At 36.3% G+C, this 25,310-nt stretch overlaps 2 protein-coding genes across 4 annotated transcripts in view; one reads left to right on the top strand and one right to left on the bottom strand.

Moving 5' to 3' along the window:
• The window catches only part of LOC131058160 (mitochondrial carrier protein CoAc1), a 35,555-nt gene extending 14,114 nt beyond the window's left edge, over window positions 1-21,441 (top strand). For all 3 annotated transcript variants that reach the window (XM_057992134.2, XM_059210895.1, XM_057992135.2), the window contains 6 exons: window positions 4,080-4,165; window positions 4,290-4,497; window positions 10,167-10,302; window positions 20,382-20,566; window positions 20,742-20,891; window positions 21,110-21,441. In XM_057992134.2, the coding sequence (XP_057848117.2) occupies window positions 4,080-4,165; window positions 4,290-4,497; window positions 10,167-10,302; window positions 20,382-20,566; window positions 20,742-20,891; window positions 21,110-21,211 (867 nt within the window). In that variant the 3' untranslated portion in view covers window positions 21,212-21,441. The remainder of the gene's footprint in view (window positions 1-4,079; window positions 4,166-4,289; window positions 4,498-10,166; window positions 10,303-20,381; window positions 20,567-20,741; window positions 20,892-21,109) is intronic.
• LOC131858034 (uncharacterized) lies at window positions 12,435-15,307 on the bottom strand. Its single transcript, XM_059210894.1, has 3 exons — window positions 13,785-15,307; window positions 13,341-13,676; window positions 12,435-13,207 (listed from the first exon to the last, which is right to left on the bottom strand). The coding sequence occupies exons 1-3, from the start codon at window positions 15,117-15,119 to the stop codon at window positions 13,055-13,057; spliced, it is 1,824 nt and encodes a 607-aa protein (XP_059066877.1). The 5' UTR covers window positions 15,120-15,307; the 3' UTR covers window positions 12,435-13,054.
• Window positions 21,442-25,310: the final 3,869 nt, after the last annotated feature.

Genomic DNA, 25,310 nt, shown 5'->3' with positions numbered 1-25,310 from the left:
AGGTTCGAGTCCTAGCTGGTCCATGTCTCAACACTTTGTACTTTTAGTATTAAGCTAATTATAAAATCAATTGTGTGATGAAAGTACTCATTTTTTTACTTGGCTGTTGGGTTGCCCTCTTTTGAATCTAAGTTGCCAGTCCCGGTTCGGATTCGGATTTTGGTTCAAGATTTTGGTTCGTAAATTTGTTCAAATTTTTGTGGGGTGGGTTCGGGTTCGCTTTGGGTTCGTCTGTACAAAAACATATAAAAAAAAATAAAAACAATATATACATATATGCAGTAGCAAATAAATTCATAATACACCTGTCTGTTGTTATGTAACTAGGGCTATATAGGGTTCGGATTGCCGTAAGGCAACATCCGAACCCTTTTAGGTCTGGGCCCTAAAGGGTAACGTGCCCCAAGTCTAGGCCCTGCCCTATTCCTCACGCTATCCTAAATACACACGCCATAATAATATTGGCGCCAAAACTTAAATGAGGCCGAGTGACAAATAAGGGTTAAAGGTGCATATAAATAAAAGACATTTCACAAGTCAAATACATTCAGTTTTGCTTATGCTCTCAGTTTATGTGAAGTAACTCCAGCAAGGTGCGAATTCAGTCTATGTGAAATACTTCTGTCAAGGTGCAAATTCAGTCTAGTCCAAGTGCGACCTTGATACCTAGAAGTGCGAATATTATTGTGCAAGGTTGAAGACTCTGCTGATAACACAAGATTCAACTTTGTGTGAAGACCTCTATGCCCTAATTGTAAACTGAAAGTGTAGATTCAGTTGCCAAGAAAGTGCAGACCTGGTGCATGTGAATGTCCGGATTCAGCTGTTAAAAGGAGCAGACCTGGTGCATGTCGAGGTGCAGATCTGGTTGATGTTAAAGTGCAGACCTGGTGTCTAAAAAGGGCAGATCTGATTCATGCAAGTGTGCAGTTTGAAGATCTCACTTTTGAGCTAAGTATTGTATTATTACAATTCAGAATTGAATACATAATCTGACCTGTGGGTCTTTAGTGCTGGGTTTTTCCTCCTTGGAGGTTTTCCCAGGGTACTTGAGTTGGTCTCTTGTGCACTCATTTCTGTCTTTCATTTACCAGTCTTATTCACTTAATCCTAATCTGAAATTACATATTGAAAGTCTGATTGCTGGTCTAATACTCAAATTCCAACACTGTCAAGTGTCAACTGTGCTAATAGACTAATAGTAAAGTAACATAGCAAAATACACCACCATATATATTATTGTTTTAGTCCAAATGGCAAATAACATAGCAAAATGCCAAAATACACCACCATATCAATGTTTCAGTTCAAAAATAATAATGTCAACATTAACAATCAGCCATCACTGATCAAATATCATCAAAAGTTATGAAACATATAATTAAAATAGGCAATAAAAAAACTTTTAAAAAATAGAAAAAATTACTAATAGTAAAGTAACATAGCAAAATACACCACCATATATATTAATGTTTTAGTCCAAATGGCAAATAACATAGAAAAATGCCAAAATACACCACCATATCAATGTTTCAGTTCAAAAATAATAATGTCAACATTAACAATCAGCCATCACTAATCAAATACCATCAAAATAGGTGATAAAAAAACTTTAAAAAAATAGAAAAAACGTGTTTAGCACCCAAATTTGGCCCAGGTTCTGCCACTGAATTTGAAATTCGCTGCAAATTCCCCAAAATTCTCCCCGAGTCCTCAGCGAACCCACATGGCAAATTCGGGACCCTGGAAGAATTTGCAGCAAATTTGTAAAGGACCAGAATTTCTGCAGAACCAAACCAGGACCCTGAGAAATTCTGGAAGAATTTGGCAATTTAGTTTTGAATGCATAAATATGAACAAAAAAGCTTCCATGTTGCTGTCTTGTAGACTTACAACTCATCTAGAATTGTTTCTTTTAAGGTGTTTGTTAGGTGTCATTTTCTCTATGCATGTGGCAAGTTTCGTTGTAACCTCCTCTCCAATTTTAAATTGAGGTTTAAGTAGTACCCCATGTCATGTATTGGTTGGTGAAGTTGGTTCATCGATTTGTGATCAATAATTCGACAATTGGTTGCATTTTTTTTTGTTTGCACCATAATAATGCCATATGGCTTCATAGAGATAACCCAATGACATTTTGTTGCTATCAACCAAATGCAAGACCTTGACCAAAGGCTTTCTCAGTAAGGTCTATAAATATTTTTATTAAGGTCGCCATCAACCAAATACAAGAACATATAAAAATCTTTAATATAACTTAAAATAAAAAATATTAGATGTAGTATACATATTATAAATATATAATAATAATATTTATAAACCTTATAAATAATACCTTTATAAAGAATATAGACCGTAATAGACCCTATAAAGAATGCTTTTATAATAGTAATATTTAGGGTACACTGTATAATATGTTATGTAAGCAAAGTTGGGAAATAAACCCAAAAGATTATACAGAAAAAGGAAAATATATGAAGCCTTTGTTTTAGTGCAGGAAAGAGTTTCTGCAAATCGAGAGATTTTCTTTTCGAGAGAAAAATTTGATTGGATATCTTTCCAACATTATCGTCATTGGAGATGATTTTGAGTGTGTTTTTGTTCGGGAAAACATTTCTACGACTCAGTTTCCAATCAACAATATCTTTGCTGGCAAATTTCATATTTATTATCAAACTATTAAGTGGAGATCTGTTCACATTCTTGCTGTTTAGCTAAGGCTTCACTTTCTATGATGCTGAATTTGTATTCTTCAACACAGGCTTCTTATTGTAATGAAACCCATGCTAAGCAATTGATCTGCAAAGACATCCTTGGGTTGGGATTTTCACGAGATCCTGGTTAATAAAAAGCATGTAATTGCTGCACAGATACTTCTAATTAGTCTGGATGGTTACATGGATGTTCCCTGTGGCAATTTATTGCAGACAATTACATGGATGTTCCCTGTGGCAATTTATTGCAGACAATTACATGGATGTTCCCTGTGGCAATTTATTGCAGACAATTACATGGATGCCTCCTTTAGCGATCAAATGTTATAGTTATATATACAGTCAAAGTTTCACACCCTTTATCAATGCAGAAATTGTGCATAAATGCATACAATCTTTTCCAGCAATGAACAATAGTCAAGAATGACCTCATCTCCAACATAGATTGTTACCTGTCTCTTGCATTATCCTAGAATTTTTCAGGATGCCCCATTAGGATTAGTTTTTGACTTCAGACAATCCTTAGGGCAGAATCCCATTTGATTATGTATTACTATGTTAATTTCTTTTGCATTTAGCTTTTCATCACCTTTATTGGATTTTTGCATGGAATATTAGAAAATGGGCATGTAAACGTAAGGTACTTATATTTTGTAATTTTGTATTTATCCCATCTTTATCAAAACCTCACTTCTTGGCCTTTGTTTCTTTCTCCTGTTTTGTTTTTACCGTTCTGTAGATTTTAGACATTCCTATTCTTGATAGTTTGAATGAAGATGCAACAAAGATTAGTTTTTTTTTATGCTTAAACAGTAGGAGTGTGTTCCTTGAATGAGAGCAAAAGTTATCCCTGTGCTACGAGTACATGTTTACTTTTGCTATTGCTCAAGGCCTTTGGCATATTTTAATAAGTTGATTGGATTATCCCAAGTTTGGCTGGGTGATTTTAGAATTAGGCCTTAAGATTCTTGCCATATTTTAATAAGTTGATTGGATTATCCTAAGTTTGGTTGGGTTTTTAGAGGATAATTTATAGGATGTTGTACTGATTTTCAGAACAGCTATTGGTCGTCATTTTATGTATCAGTGTCTTTCCAATGCATCGATTACTGATTTTCAGAATTAACAAAAAAAGTGATTCTACTGGGAAATCTCACAATTATAACTTTAAATTTGAAATGTACTTAGGAAATGGGGAACACACATCTGAGCAATATCATTAAAGAATGAGGGTATTGGGAAAAATCAGATCTAGTAGCTGTAAGATTTTATAGTAGGTGATTTGTTATATGATTATATCTGATTGTTTGTTTGAAATTTCTATGTATAACAATCTTTGCTTGGAATCTTACTCTATGTTTGCAGACAAGGCATAGTGATTTTCACAACCTTGGAGTGTGGAAGTCTCTGGGAAAAATCTTACAAAATGAAGGCGTCTTTGGGTTTTACAAGTGTGATAACAATCTCCTTAAGAAGCTCTTATTTGTGATTTTTTCTTAATGTTTCTTTTCACTGCCAAATCACCTTTTTTCTTTATGGAGTTTATTCTGATCTTCATTTCATCTGTTTTTCCAGAGGAAATGGAGCTAGTGTTCTTAGAATCGTTCCTTATGCGGCATTACATTTTATGACATATGAGCAATATCGCTGCTGGATTATAAATAATTGTCCTGCTATGGGAACAGGTCCTATTGTGGATCTTTTAGCTGGATCAGTTGCCGGAGGCACTGCAGTTCTGTGCACCTATCCTCTGGATTTAGTTCGGACCAAGTTGGCTTACCAGGTAGACCATCCTCCATCCAGAATTGTTCTTCGAGAGGCATAATATTTTAAAACGTATTTTGAGTAGAACCGCTTCAATCTCAAGTACAAGCATGGTTTTTCTAATTTGGGACAGGTTTTGTTTTTGTAAAGGGTTATATCTTTGTCATCCTTACATCATGATGTAGCTTCTGATGAATGGGTTGTTGAAAATTATGACTTTCATGATGATAATGTGACTATTGTCTGATTTTAGGATACACCATACACCATAGTAATTACACTGAGAGACACTCTACAATGGGAGTCAGGGGAAGGGTGAAGGTTGAACTGTTTCATTCTGCGAGGTGGGTAAACATTTGAGCTGGTATATTACTTGTCGGTTCTATTGTGGTCAACTCCCTTGAAAGAACAATAAAACAGGGTGAACAGCTACAGTACACTATAAAACCAGATATGCTTTAAATCCTTATCAAATAATATCCTAGGTTTAACAGCCTATTGATAAGAAGGTTACTTCCTCAAATGAGGTTTAATATTAGAGACCATTGTCTAACCTCCCTTTTTATGGGACAAGTCTACCAGTCCATATCCTCATCCTCCTCTTCGTAAGAGAGAGCCTCATAAGCAGTATCCAAAGTCATAGCTTTTGAATCAGACTTTTGCAGAGCAGAAAACTCCTTAGAGTAGAGCTCACTTGAAATCCCTAAAATATTTATTTCTACTGAATCAAAAGTTGGAACTTCTGTCTCTACCTGTAAAACATGCTTAATGGGCAGAGGTTTAATAGAAGTGGTCTCCACCTAGCCATCATTGCTCTCTGTCTTGTCGTTTGCCAAGCAATCCTCTAAAGAATGGGACCTCCCCTCACAACGAATCTCCAAAGATTTAGATGCTCTAGCAAAAAGAGGCTTTTCTAGATGGCCATCAACAATTTGATAAAATGGTTTTTGCATTCTGCCACCAGGAAGCCTTACTAGGGGTATTCTTTTTTTTTTCTTTAAAAACAAATCCGATGAATAACCAAGATCAAAACAATTTCTACTTCTAAAAGCAAGCCTGTAATGGTCAAGTTTTTGCTTCCAAATATTGTCTTCCACCTTCAGCCACATATCTCAAGTGGAAGACATAATTGATTTCTACCAAAATATGAGCAAAAGTAGGATGTGAGAGCTTTAAAGTTCCAAAACAAATATAGATGAACTTAACAAGGTTTATTGCCAATGCTTTTGAAAGAAGATTCAATCCAGAAATGTAGAGATAGATTAGGCCAACCAACCCAAACTGGCAAAACTCTGTAACTTCCTGTCAACAGATTAAAATTTGGTTACCAAGGCAAAGAGAAAAGTGTTGCCTCAGATCCATGGGCCCCTGGCAAGGATGAATTCTCTTTCAGCTGCATTTGTATATTCAATATTGAGAAATTCCTGACCTTAGGGCAGCATAACAATGGAATCTGTAAGAAAAGGTTTCCGAGTATAAGCCACCCATTTATGCAAATCCAGTAGATTGTGCGAAAGATTATTAAACCAACAAATCAATCCTATCTTTGCATAATTTTCTGCTTCCCCCATTACTTCAATACCCATTTCCAGCAAGGGAATTTTCTTTAAAGCTTTTACTTCTTTCAGAGCTCTGCCAAACTCTCTGCCATACTGTATATGAAGATCCACTGTCAATTCTGGTAACAAACATACAGCAACAACATACGTATGCATTCCTTCCTCTGCAGATTTGGATTCCAAAAGGCACCCTTGTAATGCATCCAATCTTGTTGCTAACACAAAATGAAGGTAGCCATCCTTCACTGCTTCTCTTGCACCATCTGCCTCATTGCTTCTAGCATAGGCAGCTCCGGATTCCTGCACACAATCAGAGGTGAATGGACCAGCAAAACTCTTAACTACCTCGTCAACATTCCTCAGCAACCCATTTGGGTTTCTGGGAAAATGAGGAGTGTTCTTTTTCAACATATGGCCTGATATTATCTCTATGATTACAATTATGAGCTGACATTTATTTAAAGCTATTTTTAATGGAAACTGATTGTAAGAGAAAGTGTCATTTTACTATATTGGCACTAGCATTGGCAGTGGTACTAGTATTCTCAGTCTCATGATCACTAGGTAGCTCATGGTCATCATCAACTCCAAGTGCAGCAAGGCGGGAAATTGAATCATCCAACTCAGCATTCTCTGGATCATTATCCCACTGCTTTGTCTCCCCTTGTTTGTAGGAATTTTCTTTGTGTGTGAGGAGCCACAAGTTTGAATGCACAAAGACCAAGTCCTCTGCCTTTTTGGAGTGTAGTCTATTGTGCTTTATTGAGTGGATGAAGGAGTATGTACTCCAATTCCTCTTAGATGAAGATGAACTAGCAACCTATCAAGATTTTGAAATTAGAGATTTATAAATAAAATTAAAATATAAATAAAACAATAAACTTAAAATCAAGATAGAAGATTTTTTTTTATAAAACTAAGAACGAACTTGTGATAAAATTTTGATGGCAAGAGGTTGTAGGTGCTGGTTTGATTCTCCATGGAAGTACCACCAACTAGGAGCATCAACCCTATACACTTGTTCTAAAGAGCTTCACGACCACAATCATTTGTGCTTGCAAAACTCATGAATTCAGCCCTCGCTTCAGCTTGTATGTCATGGTGAAAGAGTTTGTGAAGGGCTGCCTTGTACCCTTTAGCAACTTTGGGATCTCTATATGGGGCAACTCTTGTGCCAGTAGGGAGCTGCTGACTACAATACTTGGGATTCCATGCAAAGGCAAGGAGATGCAATGTAGTGGTCATTTTGTTTCATGTCTCCACCATGATTTGCTGTAGTTCTTTGAAGAGTGTTTCTTCGGGATCTTGCTCTTTTCATTTATGATGACTTTAATCTTCTCGATCATTGATGTCATCATATACCACACCCAAACAAGGCCTATCCATGTCAGTATAATGGATTACGCTTAATATAGGCTCAGTGAAACTCAAGAGGTACGATCCCACCAAGTGTTGCCTAGTATCATATCCTAGTGTTTGCTGCCTTTGTATTGCTAGATTGCCTCCATGTGCTCCAATTAGGGCTGATTACCATCCTAGGTAGTGCCTCACGAACCTTCATAAGTCGTCTCAACACTAGTGTGTTGGAGTCAAAACGGGTCTTTAACAACCTATTTCAAAATCAAAATAATAAAAAAATAAAATTAAAATAAAATTAAAAAGTTTACTAAAGTAAAACATATTTTTTATTCAACTTACCTTCAACAGCTCCAATCTTGAGAATTGTCTAAATACATGTTGTTACATATGGTGGTTGGTGATGAACATTTGGATCTCCTTAACATCAGCATACACCTGCTTTGTCCATTCAACTTTGTTGTCGATTTTTTGCAGCATTAGGTTGAGTGAGTGGACAGCACAAGGTGTCCAAAAAATGTGTGAATAGCGCTCCTCAACTAATAACCCAGCAGCCCTACAGTTTTTGGCATTGTTTATTACATCTTGAACAACATTCCAATGGCCAACTTCCTCAATAGCTCGGCAAAGAATGCTAGCAATAAGTGGACCGTCCTTAACCTGCCCTTCACAATCCACTGCTCTCAAAACACTGCCTCTTTAGGGAAGACTGCAATAACATTGATCAATTGGCGATTTCTTGCATATTTCCATCCATCAGATACAATGGACACCCCTGTTTTGTCCCATGAATCCTTGATGGGCTTCAAGGAGTCCTCTACATGTTCCAGCTTTTTGTCGAATAAGGAAGATCACACTTTCTCATAACTTGGGCCCTTGAACCCCTTCGGAGCCTCATTAATTGATCTCACCATTTTTTGCCATTAAGGTGAGCGAACAACATTAAATGCCAATTTATTAGCATAGATACATCTAGCTATATCTTGCTCAACAGTCTCTCTACCCTCATTGTGAAATGCCATTTCCAAGGGTCCCTTTGCTCTCTTATGTGTCACAGGTTGTTCCTGAGGTACATACAAGAATGGATGGCCTTCTATAGGTTCAAGATTGGAAGGTGATGGAGAGGCTTTCGATTCTTTCTTAGTCTTGGCCAAAAGATGAGCCACTGTAGCTATTTTGCCTGTTGCTTCGTCTGCTTTTGCTTGCTCTTCAATATATGCCAATACTTGTTCCTCTGCAAGAAGGCCTTTACCTTTTGGCGTGCTTGGACAAAATTTGATGCCTTAATGAGGGATAAAGCACTAATGTATTTTTTAAAATTGATTTTTTTACTGATCTGTTGTTGGGGATGCTTGGGAGTCTTGGGTGTGGTCAGGAGATGCCTGGAAGTCCCCTAAGCATCCTAGAGTCTTCATGATATCATCTCTAAACCATGGGGACGTCTTGAAAACAGCCCCTCTTTGAGGGAGACATCTTGGAAACGCTTGGTTGGGGGGTGCAACCCCGTTGAACAAAGCATATATTAGTTGACATTGTGTCATTGTCATCTTCTTTTTCGCTTTCTTCCAATCCTCGATCATTAAGAATGGCATGTAAATATATTGTTTAGATTCATTTTATGGGTAGATGGTCAACGATTAAGCATAGGTATTGTTGAATTTCATGATTAGCTCTGGTGTCTGAATTACACCCAATCCAAAGATATATATTTGCATATACCACTGACATATGGATCTCATTATTGATTTTTTCACAGCTGGATATGTGGATAAATGGTATTGCAATACACAAAAGCTCCATCCACTTTAATCTGCAGTAATGCCAGTAATTGTTTAATAGAAGATATTTTCTGTTTCTTTTATCTTTCTTTCAACTTTTATGAACTAGCAATTTGAGATGATCTAGCTGAGGCGATTTATTAGGCCCCTAACTACCAAATAGTTTGTAGCTACATTTCAGGATGGCATCGGCTTTGCTACCACTCATAGTGTATCTACAAGGTATGCACGCTAAATATTTGATAATACACAAAAGAATGGATATAATCAGTTAAGTACACATGTATGTGAACTGACATTATCCTTCATAAAGACATAATTGTTAATTAACAATAGTTGATGGCAAATTACATCATACTGCTTAAAAGCTTCAGTGTTTTTTAATTTTTTGGAATACAAGATATAATCAAACTCAACTTTCAGCCTTATTTTCTGTAGGAATTTGGAAAGTTAATCATCTAGGTAATGAAGGTATAGAAATGTGGTTGATTTGATTAACAGAGCCCCAACCATCCTGTGCATATTGATCAACAAGAGACATAATGCAGAAATCCACCAGAATTGGTTGAAATTGTGGATCTTCCTTTTTCTGTATTTAACTTTTAAGTTACTGTAGACTGTAGAAATTTCTTATTTTGGAGAGAACGGACTTGCTACAAGATTGACTATTGTTTTTGTAGAATAAATCACCAAAGAAAATAACTTTCAGAGAAACACTTACAGAAACTGTTATCTCTAACACTCATCATAGTTATCTCTAACTTTTTTTTTGAATTTTATGTATATGTTTAACGTTGGAAATCTTATTTATTGAGGAAAGTTATACTTCTCCTGTGCTGCTTGTCTGTTAGAGGTTTTTTTAAAAACTTTTTAATGCTACGATAGCACATGAGAATTCATTATTGTAACTGAAAAAAAATTCTAAAAATTTAACCTCCTACTTCACAGATTACTCATTTGCAGCTTTGTTATAATTTTATTTTAATTTTGTGCAGGTAACAAGTCCTTGCATAACAGGACGAGAAAACAACCTCAAATCCCATTGTGTTAAGCCAGCATATCAGGGTGTTGCTGATGTGTTTAGAAAAGTTTATAGGGAAGGTGGATTCCGTGGCCTCTACAGAGGAGTGGGTATGTTGATATATATATTAGACTTAATACTTGTTTTTGTTTTTTTCAAATCAATAATTAATTTCTCCTTGTAACTTTTCATTTGTAAATAAGAGTTTTCATTCTATATGACTATATTATGTCATTTGAATTTTTGTGTATAAAATTAAAAACTTACATAATAGGAAGGAATTCTTTTTAAATTTTTTTTGGAGGTCCAGACCTGTGAGTACGGCAGCCCAGAAAGGGCATGAAGCCTGTGAGCACACCAGCTCAGTGAGGGCCTTCACAGAGTAGTTTTTGCCATCCGATATGGGTGCACGAGCCTATAGGCTGAAACCTCTTCGGTTAAGAGCCAAGCACTGAGGGGTATCCATTTTGCCAAATTTGCATGGGGCACAATCCCAGTCTTATCCTTTAAGTTGTCGGAGCCTTGCACTCAGCAAGACTCGATCCCTGCTGGGCTCATTTGGAGCCATTCAACTTCACTAGTAGACCAAGGGCTCATTGATAGGAAGGAATATTTAAAACCAGTTTTCCCTGTGAATGTGTCCTTGGGGTCAAGCCATGCATCTTGGATAATTATCTGATGTGGGTTGCCCATTTTTTAAATAAAATCCGGATGTACCCTAAAAAGGTGGATAACCAGGGGATGCCACCTGTTTTTGTTTTCTGAATTTGTGGATGCCTTGGTTTCCTTGGGATAGCTCGGAGATGCTATGATATCCAATGGCTCTCCAGGCAACCCCTCACAGATGACTACTCGAGATGATCAGATATTTTTAAAAAATCCAATCCAACAAGATTCCCTGACCTAGATAACAGATGACTGCATGATATAGAATCAAATTGCTCTCATCTCAGAAAAGTAAATTAGAAAGAAAAACAAGCTAAAGAATTTCTGAAAAACATAGATATTTGTAAGTGACTTACTTTTAATTGTATCTCTTGTTTAAACAAGGAACAACATGTTTTGCAATATTTAATTCCAGTAAAATTCTAGTTTTCATATTTGCCTAGATTTCAAACTTTTCCTTAAATTTTGTAGACTTAATCTCTCCTGTCCTTAAATCTATGTATTTTTTATCGGTTCTTTAAAATTTTGTTACTTTTTTTGTTTGTCATTGATTTCATTATCGTCTAAAGTCCGCTACATTCTTGAGCATTCCAAAAGTTATATTGTACGTGCGGGAAGTTGTTTGTGTGAACTGCAAAACCTTCTTACATTATTTTTCTTCTAAAAGTAGTGTTATAATTCTGATTGGTATTTTCTGATGTATTATCAAGTCTTTCTAATATATAAATCAGGGTTTTTCAAATTTAAGAAAGTGCTATTTCAGGCTCTCAAATTTCCTTATTTGACTCGTAGCTTTTCATGGCTATTGGCTGTAACTATAATAACAGGGTAGATCAATTCAAGTACTTGACCAAGTGAAAAACAAGGTCCACTTGCATATCATTCAAACCGGTGTTTCTTTGAGTTTCGGGGATGGGGGAGGATGGAAGTTCTGGATGGCAAAAATTTTCTAGATTTTGGGGACGGTGGGTGTACAGCCATTAAAATGTATAAATTAACATCTGTATTTTAAAATACAAATAAAAAAGAATACCTTGAAATAACTTAAACAAATTAAAATAAGCTGAAATTTTTAAAATGTGCAATAACAATTTATTGGTAGGTTCGGGTTCGGGTTCCGGTTTGGGTTCGAAGAACCCGGTACGCCGGTACGGCAAAATTTTGAAATGGGGTTTGGGTTCGTTAGTACAAAAACATGTAAATTATATATATATATATATATATATATATATATATATATATCATAGTTGAAAATCTCGGACTCGCCTCGGACTCGGCAAACCAAAATTTTGGACTCGGACTCGGACTCGTGAAAGACTCGCGAAAGACTCGGCAAAGACTCGGCAAAAAAAAAAAACCGTAGTTTTACAAAAAAACATAAAAAAATTAATGCATTTAGAGAACATAAGTGCCATAATTGAAACATTACACATGTCATATGATCTACAAAGTACAAACACACAATATTTGAAATTTCATCATTCATGGCAGCATATTCAAGTTTCAAGTTTCAACTCTAAAATGTATAATACTATAATGGCAGCATAAGTATATAAATATTCACAAAATTACATATAATGATATGTCCAAGTCCAACTGCAAATGTGAAAAACAGCAATGTGAATGAACAAACCAAAGAGAAGACTACATCTTCCTCTTTGTATTTTTCCTAATATAGCTCAATTTTTTAGGCCTTGAGCTAGAAGTAGTAGCAGTGGGTGTTGTGGTATCTAAATGGTGAGATGAGTCTTCTTCAAAGTCATAGTCCTCATCATCATCCTCATCTTCGTCCTCATCTTCATCCAATCTTGCTCCTTCTGCATCTTGTGCTGCTCCTCTCTCTATTTCTGCAATTTCTTCTTCGGTAAGGAGGACATCATCACCATCATTTTGTTCATTCATGGTCCAATCACCATATGGATCAATTTCATCCAAGTCAATGGCCTCATGTGAAACACCCTCCCCCTGTCTAACTCGAAGGCGAAGGTTGTACCGAACAAATACTAGATCATTGAGCCGCTTTTGTGACAATCTATTTCTCTTCTTTGTGTGAATGCTTTCAAAGACACTCCAATTTCGTTCACACCCAGAAGCATTGCATGGCTGAGACAAAACACGGATAGCTATCTTTTGAAGATTAGGCGTGCCGGCACCATAATTCTCCCACCATAAATCTACAAAAAACATTTAGAAATATTAGAATTGAGAAAAAAATGTAACAATCAAGTTTGTAGGTTTTTTCTTGCACTGTTGAACTAAGTTACTAAATGTTTTACCTGGTTGTTGTTTTCCTCTCCTATCAATTGCTAGTTGTGATGAGAAGAGTCTCCCCTCTGCACTTTTGTAGATCTTGAACAATGGAATGAACATTTCCAAATTCAGAAATAGATACTAGATAGTCAAAGTGTCAAACTCAAATTCAATAATGAACATTTCCGAATTCATAAATAAAGATAGAGCAATTGCAAATGTCAAATCTCACCTCCAACTCATCAAGAACCTTGTCTCTCAACTCAGGATCAGGTGTCATCTTATCAATGCATGTAATAACACCTGCCATGACCTCCTCATCAGCCCTAAATGAATCAGAGAAGTAGAATTTCGGGTTCAAAAAGTAGGCGAAGGCATGTATCGGTTGGTGGAGTTGGTTTGTCCACCTACGATCAATGATGCGCCAAAAGATTTCACATTTTCTTGCATTTCCACGATAGTAATGTGAAATGGCCTCTTTGGCCCTATCCATGGCCTCATAAATGAAACCCATTGGCATGCCCTCTCCATCCACCATACGAAGAACCCTCACCAAAGGTTCTGTCACCTAAAAAAATTAAAACAAATTTTAAATTAATACAAAATCAACCCCTAAAAAATAAAATCAGCAAATAGACAAGATTGTATAAACTTTACTTTTGTGTTTGTTACTTACCGCAGTCAACTCCTCTCCACTTTTATTGAACCCATCATCAAAAACAATGGTCACAATCTTCTCTGCTTCAGGTCTTTTGGAGTATGCAGACCCCAACCAAGCATCTGACACAAACATCTGCTTAAGATGAGGAATGGCACTAAGAATGCTCTGCAAAGTGATGAAGTGGCTAGCAAATCGTGTCACTCCAGGTCGCACAAGGTCCTTGCCATTTGTGTATTTTCTCATCAAAGCAAGCACCCAAGTATGGTTGTAGATGAATTTGGTGACACTTTTTGCATCTTCAACCACCTTCTTCACCCATCCAATCTTCCCAATGTCCTCTAGCACCAAGTCCAAGCAATGTGCAGCACAAGGACTCCATGTAATCGAAGGATGCCTCTGCATAAGCATTCTACCTGCAGATACATATGCAGCTGCGTTGTCCGTGATAATTTGGACAACATTCTCAACTCCAACTTCCCGAACCACACCATCCAACAGATTACACAAAGTCTCTGCATTTTTTATTTCATTTGAGGCATCAACAGACTTTATGAATACCATTGCACCATTTGAAGCCACCAAGAAGTTGAGAAGAGTCCTATTCCGTCCATCTGTCCATCCATCAGATAAAATGCTGCATCCTTTTCTCTTCCAATACCTTTTCTGATCATCAACCACACCTTCTGTATTTTTCACAGCTTTCTCTAGCAATGGCCCACTGAAGTCATGACCTGTTGGGGCCTTAAACCCCTTACCCGCCACTGTACATGCATTAACAAAACTTTCCCAATACACATTGTTTGTTGCATTGAAAGATAGATTATTGTAAAACCAAAAGTTTGAAGCTGCTATCCGTGCTTGTTCATGCTTCTCTTTATTCCATCCTGTACCTTCAAGTGAAGGTTGTGCACCTAGAACATTGCGTGGTACAAAAAAATTAGGGTCTGATCTAACAGGAGTGCCACTAGCCTCACCTTCATTGTCACCAAAAGATGAAAGTGACTGACGACCCCGACTATGACCAATGGGACCCGAAGTGGACAATGTGGGATTCATTGCAGCTGCTATGGCTTCTCTTGTTTTTTGCCTTTCTTCCTTATGCATATCATTCTCAGCAAGAATGGCCTTCATCTCTCTAATAATTTCAGGAGTTGATTTGGGGCATGCCTCCACACCATATCCAGGTATTTGTGCAAGGTGGTATTTTAATCTATTGATTCCACCAGTCATCCATCTTGTGCATTCGGTGCAAGTGACCTCCCCCTTTTTGCTTCCTGCAATCCTATATTTCCAAGCTTTATCTCTTTGTCTTCCTGACCTTGGGGTTGCCCTTGGAGTTGAACTTGCCATTGCTGATTTAACATGAAAAAAAAAATCAGCAGGGTTTTATGGAAAATCAACAAAAAAAATGACAATGAATCATTTGGGAAAAATAGCATTCAAAAACAAGAAAAAAAAAAGAGGAAATAACTTAGGAAAGAAAATAGAAAAAAATTTGGCAGCATATCCCCTTGTTTTTCAAGATTTTTTTCAGTTTCAAAACAATGAAATGATTCAAATGAAAAAAAAAAAGAAGGAGAAAAATCCTTACCTAGATCTCTCTTGCTGATTTTTCCTTCTTCCCTCTACTCCTCCAAACCCTTCTAACCTGCTCCAGCCAAAAAAAACCCAAATTGAAGTCAAAAAATGAAAAAAAAAATGGTTTTAAGCCCCACGGGCGCGTTTTTTCTGGGCCCGCGAGTCCCTGTGAAAGACTCGCGAGTCCGAGTGAAAGACTCGCGCGAGTCTTTGCGAAAGACTCGCGAGTCTTTCGCAGGGACTCGCTTGGACTCGCCACGCGAGTCCTAGGCGAGTCGACTCGGCTCGCCAAAGGACTCGCGAGTCCGTGGCGAGTTCGAGGCGAGTCAAAGAGTTTTAAAACTATGATATATATATATATATATATATATATTTTGATATTTGTGAAGCCTATAAGCATGAATTAAAATATGCATGTCACATAGCATCATATAAACAACAAAACAAACATAAACTTGTAATCATAGCATCATGATCATACCATAATTGATAATAGCATCATATACATCAAGTTTAATATCAAAATGACAAAATATTCAAGTATCATTGTTTCAACTTTCAACAATATAAACTTAAAGTTTAATCATCAAATGGATCATCTAATTCTTCATCCTCCTCCTCGTCGTCCTCATTGACATTGACATTACATGAGCCAATGCCACTTGCACTTGCACTATAAGTTGGCTCAATTTCCGAGTCATCAAGTGTCAATGCAAGAAGCTGAGAAGCAGGAGCATCCAAATCAGTATGCTCTGGTTCTATATCCCACATCTTTGTTTCCCCTTGTGTGTAGTCATGTTGTTTGTGTGAAAGAAGACGTAGGTTGGAATGCACATATGCTAAATTCTCTGCTCTTTTTGATAGCAGCCTATTGCGCTTTACTGAGTGGATGAAAGAGTATGTGCTCCAATTTCTTTCTGAAGCAGATGAACTAGCAACCTATGAAGGCAAAGTAAACAATTAAAGTTATACATTAATAAAAATAAAATTACTAGCAACCTATGAAGACAAAGTAAACTATAAATAAACTAAAACTTGTAAATTTAAAATTTGAATTAATTAAACTTACTTGTGATAAAACTTTTATAGCGTGGGGTTGTAGGTGTTGGAAGCATGTGCCATGGAAGTACCACCAGCTATGAGCATCTTTCTTGGATCTATGACGAAGTGCATCAACACTTAGACCATTCCCATTTGCGAATTCTATGAACTCATTTGTAACAGCATCTTGCAAATCATCATCGGGATATAGTATAAGAAATGCTGCCTTGTACCCATCAGATACTTCTAGATCTCTCCATGGTGGAATCCTTCCTGGTTTATCAAGAAACTGATTGCTATAGTACTTAGGTGTCAAGGCATAGGCAAGAAGGTGCAAAGGAGTGGTCATCTTATTCCACCTCTCTACAATAATTACTTCCAGTTCTTTGAAGAATTTCTTCTGAGGATCATTCTCTTTTTCATTTATAGTGACCTTTATTTTTTCAAGCATTGAATCAATGCCATCATAAATCTCACCTATGCAAGGCCTATCCATGTCTGTATAGCGAATCATGCTCATGATGGGCTCAGTGATACTTAGGAGATATGTAACAAGATCCCACCATTTCTCATTCAATATTCTATCCCTAATTTTTTCTGCCCTCTTAGTGCTACTTTGCTTCCATACAGTCCAATTGGTGCTGATCACCATATTGCATAGTGCCACTCTAACTTTCACAAGTTGTCTTAAGACGATTGTGTTTGATGCAAAACGGGTCTCAACAAAACCTATAACACAAATTAATGCCAAATGATTAAAAAATAAAGCCAAACTTTAAAGAAGAATACACAATATAGCTTACACAATGATATTATTAACATTGAAAATTCAAAAAAATCAGAAAATGTAAAGTTAAATTATTATTTCACTTACCTTCAATAGCTCCAAATTCGAATAGGTTCTAAAAATCCCTTGAGACATGTGGTGGTTTGTGATGAACATCTGGATGTCCTCAGCCTCTGCATACACATCTCTGATCCATTTTATTTTTTGCCCAATCCTTTGTAGCATAAGATTGAGTGAATGTACCGCACAAGGTGTCCAAAAGATGTGATCATAGCGTTGCTCAACCAACAAACCAGCAGCTCTACAATTTTTTGCATTGTCCGTTATGACTTGGACAACATTGCGGGGTCCCACAGACTCAATGGCAGAGATGAGAATTTCTGCAATAAATTGGCCATCTTTTATTTGGCCCTCACAATCCACAACTCTAAAAAACGTTGCCCCTTTAGGGGACACCGCTATGACATTGATCAAGGGATGGTTTTTAGCATCTTTCCACCCATCTGAAACAATTGTTACACCTGTCTCAACCCATGAATCCCTTAGGGGTTTCAATGCATCTTCAACCCTCTTCACCTCTTTCTCCAATAATGTTCCACATACCTTCTCATAACCGGGGCCCTTATACCCTCTTGGTGCCTCATTAACACTTTTTATCATTTGCTTCCAATATGGGGAGCGAACAACATTGAATGACAACCCATTTGCATAAATGCACCTTACTATATCTTGATCAGCATTGTCTCTACTCTCATTTTGGAATGCGGTTTCTAAAGGCCCCTTTGTTCTTTTACGTGTCAAGGGTGGTTCACTTTAAATATTCATTTGTGGCAAAAAAGGGGTGGTCTTCTACTACAATACTGGGATTAGAAGGGCCTTGCATTCCCTTTGTTTTCTTTGATGCGGTTTGGTTCAATCTATGGGCTTCCCTCTCTTCTGCTGCCTCATGCTCCCTAATATATTTCATCACTGTCTCATCTGGTATAGGTTTACCATTTTTTCCAGGGCATTTTTTGATGCCTCTTCCTTTTATTCCACACAAATGGCCTACCACCCGATAATATGAACTATTATGTTCAATATCACATCCATGGCATTTCCAACGGAATCCCCCACCTCCTGGAAGTTGTTTTATAATGTCCACATATTTCCATAAGGGAGAATTTGGATCATTTCTTTGTTTTGCAATTATTTGTTCATTGCCAATGGAGGAAGATGTAGATGTCATTCTAGTTCCTATGGCAAGAAATAAAATAAACATATTAAAAAACAAAAACTAAATAATGAAAAAAAATTCAAGTTTCATGTTTGACAATTTGTGAAACAAAAATAGTTGGAAAAAAATGTTTAAAAACCTACCTCTTGCAGCCAATGGAAGCTTGAAAATGTATGGAAATGATGCTGCAACACTTGTTGAAGCTTCTAAAATCAGTCTTCAACTCCTCCTCTTTGATCTTGGAAGCCAAATTTTGTTCACCCTTTCTTCAACCTGCTCTCATAAAAATTTTGTTTGCAACACAAATGAGGTGAAATGAGTCAATAAAATGTTTTAGAAGTGTTTTTTAGGTTGTAACTTTCACTTTTTACAAGGCGGAATTGAAAAAAAAAAAAAAAATTGGCTTTTTTTTTGACTTTATGGGCCGCCCAGCCGCCCGGGTTCGACTGGGTTCGACCCCGGGTTCGACTGGGGGCCGCCCAGCCGCCCGGGTTTGACTGGGTCCGCCCAGGTTCGACCCCGGGTTGGACTGGGTTCGACCTTGGGTTTTTCGAACCCTGGTCGAACCCAGGTTGAACCGGACCTGTACCACGGACCCGGTCGAACCCGGACCCGTACCAGGGCGTCCCAGGGGCGAACCCGGTAACCTAGATTTATTGATTTTAAATCATCTGATATACTGATAATCGTTGACATACTATGAAGCATGATTTAAATGAGAGATACCAAAAAAGAAGATGTTGCATCATGTATGTTGCAGTGTACCCATACTTAGCAACAAGCTGAGAAATTGGAGGTTTTACTTCCTCTTTCTCTTCCTCTTCCACTTCTTCTCATTTGGTGAATACATAACAGCCATGGACATGGTTATTTTGAGTTAGGGGGCCTTGGTGGGCCCTTATTTAGGATTTTATTTATTTGTACAATTTGGATGCCTTAGGATGTCATGACAACCCTGGGAATGTCATGACAACCCTGGGACAACTAGGAGATGCCTGGCATCCTCATTTTCTGCAAAAAGGAAGGGGATGCTTCAGAAAGGTTTAGAAAAGTGGGGGGAGGGGGGGGGGAGGAGGAACTGGGAGGGGTTGATGCCTCTTCTTTGTCCTGAAAATATTCCAGGTGTCTGGGACATACAGTTAGGTCCTAGGGACATGTTCACAGAGAACACTGACTTATACACATCATACACGTCATATGCCATGCTTCCAATATCCACTTGTTTCAGATTTAAAAAATAATCATGCTTCACATTATCATCATCGGATGATGGATAGATTTTGGGATCAATGATTTGTAACTGTGTATTCAATGCATTGAATTTTGTATTTAATTTTAAATTTTCTAGCTTCATTTAGTTTGTTTAAAGTAATTATAATTTTTCTGCATTTCAAGAATTCAAATTCTAGATTTTGTCTTATTTTAATAACTGTCTCTTTGTTGTCCTCAATGTTCAGAAGCTTTTTGCCATTGCCCGAACTTCAACCCTGCTCCGAAACCTGGAAAAACACTCTTTAAAACGGTGTTTTAAGAATTGTGCACCCAAAACTTGGAGAAACACTCTATAAACTGAATTAGTCTACAAATTGTGGGGGATCCAAATTTAGAAGAGAAATTTTTGGCTTCACCTTCCATTTACAGTGTCATGCAAAATTTATCATCATTTGTTTATGCACTTGGCATGGAGTCAACTCTCACATTGTAAACCAATAAATTACTCTGTGAACCTTCACCACGAAAACAGAAGTTGCTTGAAGTTGATATAGTCTCATTATATATTCAGATATCATTTGTGGTAACCCTTAGCCTGTCTTTTTTGAAGATAATAGAGACAGCAAGGGATATATTGAATGCATTTTATCAATTATTTTTTCAAGTCATATAGATTTCCTCAAGTAGTTTAGGAATCTAGAAATATGAGAGCCAAAAGCATTTATACCATTTCAGTTAGCAGATTTAGAGTGCTGACAAAAAACTATTCTTTTTTCAGGTCCAACACTGTTTGGAATCCTTCCTTATGCAGGATTAAAATTTTATGTATATGAAGAGCTTAAGAGTCGTGTGCCTGTGGAACATCAAACGTCTATTGCAATGAAGCTTGCTTGCGGTGCCTTAGCCGGTTTGTTGGGACAAACATTTACCTATCCAGTGGATGTTGTCAGACGTCAAATGCAGGTAACTTTTGATGGTTTTATCTGATTTCTCTTGGTAAAGCGTTTGAACGATTTGTCTTCAGATTTCTTGAATAATTTGAGTGGTACATTTAAAATCTATAATTCTTGTGAGCGAAAAAAGTATATCCATTACGAATCACCACTTTGCCACAATTGTTTTGTGAGGTTGTGCTCAGGTACAGAGAATACCAGTTAGTCAAGGCCATACAACTTCCCTTCAGTTGGCAGAACCCCAAATTAATGGAATGATGAAAGGACTGGCTATCATTATTCGAACACAAGGATGGAGACAGATGTTTGCAGGTCTGAGCATCAACTACTTGAAGGTAATCTTGTTTTCGGTCTTTGATTATTAGCAATTACTTTTGGAAATTGCAGCACAATGTATTGCCACTGTGCTTATATATTTGTAAATTGTATATCAGATTACTGTTTCAGCTTTCATTTTTTCATGCTAGGTGCATCATTTTATTTATTCATTTAGAAATCAAATTATCCTTTTGATTTATGTCTGATTAATACGGTGCACTGCTGTGTTTTTTAGATTGTCCCTTCAGTGGCCATTGGCTTTTCTGCATATGATGCAATGAAGTCTTGGCTGGGCTGTCCACCTCGGGAAAAGACACGAGTTAAGACCTCATTATGAAAAAGACAGGTTCTGTTGGTACCTTCTTCTTGTGATAACAAACCGTGATAGTGAGTGAAGGGCTTAGTTAAAGGTCCAAAATATCTGGGAACATGTTTCTGGACCTTATTGCAGGAATAGATCATTTACGAAATAAGTGAATGAATACCATTGAAGCTTTGTAAGAGAGTAACTGTGAAGTGGTTACCCTTTGCAGTTTGATAAGATGATAACTGCTCACCTTTATTGCATTGACATTTGTTTTGTTTTTCTTTTTGTTTTTTTACCTTTCTGTCTAAATACACGAAAAAATAAACTTTGTGCTCTCGGAGTATCAAAATTGAAAATACTTGTGTGTTTCTTATTTGTATAACAATAATTCTTTTTAAATACAGGAAAAGTGTGAAGTTTGTGCTTCTGAAGCATTACTATAGGTAATCTATGACTTTCCAAACCACCGCAGATATTCAGAAATTCAAACATCCAAGAAGTCCTAGCAGGTAACATAACACAACTTGAAGCCATAAATACTACCGAAAGAGAATCACTATTATTAACTGAATTCTCACTCTAGGTGAGGGTCCAATAGTTGGGCAGGGTCCTATTGTTGCTATAGTATTCGTGGTTATGGGATGAAGTCTCACAACATATTTATATTATTTAGTGTTAATAATTTTTCTATATTTAAATCAACAAACGATCAAATGATTGTCAACATGGACCCACTGTTGACCACATAAGAACTTATCAATGTCATATAAAATAATCATAAATACATTCATTAACAAGTGTAAAACGCGAGTGCAATAAATATCTTGTATGTTACCATCACTTCTAATAAGTTATCAAAAGGTTTTGCGATTATTCAAAGTTGATTACAAGCTATATTTTAGATAAGAATATGGTGTTTTTTATAATTATAAATAATATTTTGTGTCGAACTATTGTGTCATTTTTGTTTGACATAAGGGTTAGAGATAACAAAGATTCATGGTCATCAATTGGTCACCAAGAAGTATTGAGACAATTAGGTTGCATATAAATATTAATTTAAATAAATTTGTGATATTTTAACAACAAACGATTTGTTCAATAAGAGGATTCCATGATACAATTTAAGAAAATCTTTCTAGACAAGCTGATGTGGTGAGTTGTGTGATGAAAAACATCTCCAAACCTTAATTGTAGATAAAAAAATTAGAGGTCATACACAATTCTCTTGTAATTCTTGGAGGGCAACAAGTTTTTGGCTTCACTTGTATAAGTGATACCCAAGCTAGATATTCCACTTAGCTTGGTGGAATGGTATTCCACCTATGAGCCGTAGCTAGAAACATTCTGCCCATCTAAAGACCACGACTGAAAGCAACATATTTGTAACAATTTCTATCACCTGTACTGTAAGTCTTAAGGATTATGAGCTCATAAGTACTGCTTGATGGGGATTGCAGCAAAAGCACATTCTAAAATTACACACCACTTTGGGGGTGCTTGCACAATGATAACAGTATTCTCACGTGCCCCTAAAAATCAGTGTTGATAGCTAGGAGGGTTAAAGGCTGCCAGGTTTTCAAGTTTGATTCAGATTATGTGCAAAATATGCCCTATTGAGCATTGAACATCATACATACGACAATGCCTGAAGTTACTAAAAATAAGTTGGGAAAAGGGTGAAGTTTTGCATTTTTCTCCTAAACATTTTCTAAATACAAGGTAATACATAGTCAGATGTTCACAAACATGGACCACATGTTGTTTCGATTCATGATGTTGATATCTACTAATATTGGTACTCAATGCAATATTGTTTCCATTCAAGCTTTTAACACTGATGCGTGTAAACAAGCACATTGTGTGAATATATTTGTCACCATATAAATCTTTCTTAGGTTTTTTATAGTCTATCTCTTAAGAAATATCAAACCTTCTAATGGTCTAATAATTGGAACTGAGAGTGGTACTCATAACATATATAAGTTATACTGTAGGGATAAAAATTAGAAGAGGATATAAAGATTATCTTTGGAATAATGGGCAGCTCTAAGGGGTATTTAATGCAAATAGAGGGCATCATCATTGGAATGTTGGAATGGTGTAAAGTAAATGTTTTATGAGAGAATTTAAGAGGTAGCAACGAAATTAAGGGAATTGTTTACTACTCTTGTGGATGAAGGTGATATAACAAAGATTTATTTAGTGAAGCTTTTATGGATGAAAGAGGATTTGTGGGATTATTTGAATTTTTGTATGTAGTTGAGATTGGATGTGAATGCTAACTCAGAGTTTGAACATACATTTGATGGGTGTGGATGTGAATGCTAACTCAGAGTTTGAACATACACTTGATGGGCATGCTTAGGCAAATCAATAAGAAGGTGATTTCTTGGCATGGGGTGAGAGTTTTATCTATTGGTGATATTGTGCAAGCTCTATAAGGTAATCGTTTGGGCACATTTTTCCATTAGAATGATAGTTTCAGGGATGATTTTGAGAAACCTTGCTCTAAAAACAATATAAAATCTTAAAAGTTTTTTTTTGTTTTTGTTTTGAAAAGACATTAATTTTTATTAGTGAATCTTTTCATTTTTTTGACGATTTTTTTAAATCACTAAAAATTTATAGGAAATCTTGGTGATTTATATTTGTATTGAAATAGATAAAATAATATCGTTTATGAACTAATAAAAATTAGATATTTTTGCTTTATGCTTGTATTCAAAAATTAAAATAACTTTGGTGGCTAATTATATAAATATTCAAAACAATAAAATTAATTATTTGGCGAATATGTTGGTAAGTTTATGAAAAATCATAATGTGGGTGATGAAAATATCAAATGAAAAATGATTATGCTAAGTTACTTGGTGCAAATTTATAACTTCAAATAGATCTATATATACATTATTAGATGATCATAGATCAACGACATAAGTTCTATTTTTGGTTCAAATTTTGACAGTCAACAAGTATTTGGGAAGTGCTCAATGCATTGACAATTGAATAGCTTTATTGGACTTTGGTTGCAACGAACATGAAAATTCGGAGTTGGAAAATAAATTATATTTTATATTGATTTACATATACATCATTGAATGACGCACGCCTGATCAATGACATAAGTTCTATTTTGGGTTGAATTTTTGACACAAGCCTTTTTTTACATAAAGTCTTTAGAATAAAGACAAAGTGTCAACAAGTCTATGGGAAGTGTTCAATGTATTTGTAGTTGAACAACTTTGTTGGCCTGTGGTGAATTAAATATTGATGGGTTGAATATTGATGTCTTTGATGTATGTCTACTTTGACACTTGATGTTTGTAATTTAATCTGTCAGTGAGAGATCTTTAAAAAATAACATTAATCTTCTCTTCTAATTGGAACTAACCAAAATTTATTAAGAGTCAATATTGAAAAGACTTTTTGATGGAGGCGAGTGATTGCTGTAAAAAGGATCACACAACTCAATTATTTCAGAGATGTGCCATATTAGAAACAATTGACATTAAATACTAGCATGATTGGGTTTCTTTTCCACTTATTACCATTGATTCTATTGTTGGCCTCTTTGCAAATAGGTTGTAGCTTTCTTTTAGGGAGACAATAAAGTTTAAGAAGAATTCTTAATATAGTTTTTCCTAACATGTGATTAAAATGGTGCTAATAAATGTTTTCCTTGAGGAATCTCACATATATCGTGTAAACACAAACATCACCTCTATGTTTGTGGTTGTTATGTTGGATCTCTAGGAGGACAATTTTGTTATCGTAAGTGTTTGGAAGCTCTGCTCTTTTCAAATTGTCCTGGTGGGTTTCATGAGGCTTTGGAGAATGCAATCACTAGATTGGGGTTTCACACTAACAATTGTTTGTGGCCAATCATGTTTCCCCCACACAATGAATCATGGGTCCCCTTTGCGGTCAAAGATATTAGTTTTTGATTACGGGAAAAAAGGGTTTTGAAGGGACCCGAAACCCTTTACAACTAGAAAAAGATAGGATCTGGAAACCTCAACTAGAAAGTTATCCGAATAAAAGGAACATGAAATCACCAGACAACCATGGTTAAAAAGGACACCCATCACCAAAAACAACAAAGCTATAGAAAGAACAACCTGCAACC

Source organism: Cryptomeria japonica, chromosome 9, assembly GCF_030272615.1.
Source record: "Cryptomeria japonica chromosome 9, Sugi_1.0, whole genome shotgun sequence".
In the NCBI taxonomy this organism is placed as follows: domain Eukaryota; kingdom Viridiplantae; phylum Streptophyta; class Pinopsida; order Cupressales; family Cupressaceae; genus Cryptomeria; species Cryptomeria japonica.
Note: the sequence above shows the minus strand (reverse complement) of the source record. Positions and strands in the feature narration are given on the sequence as shown.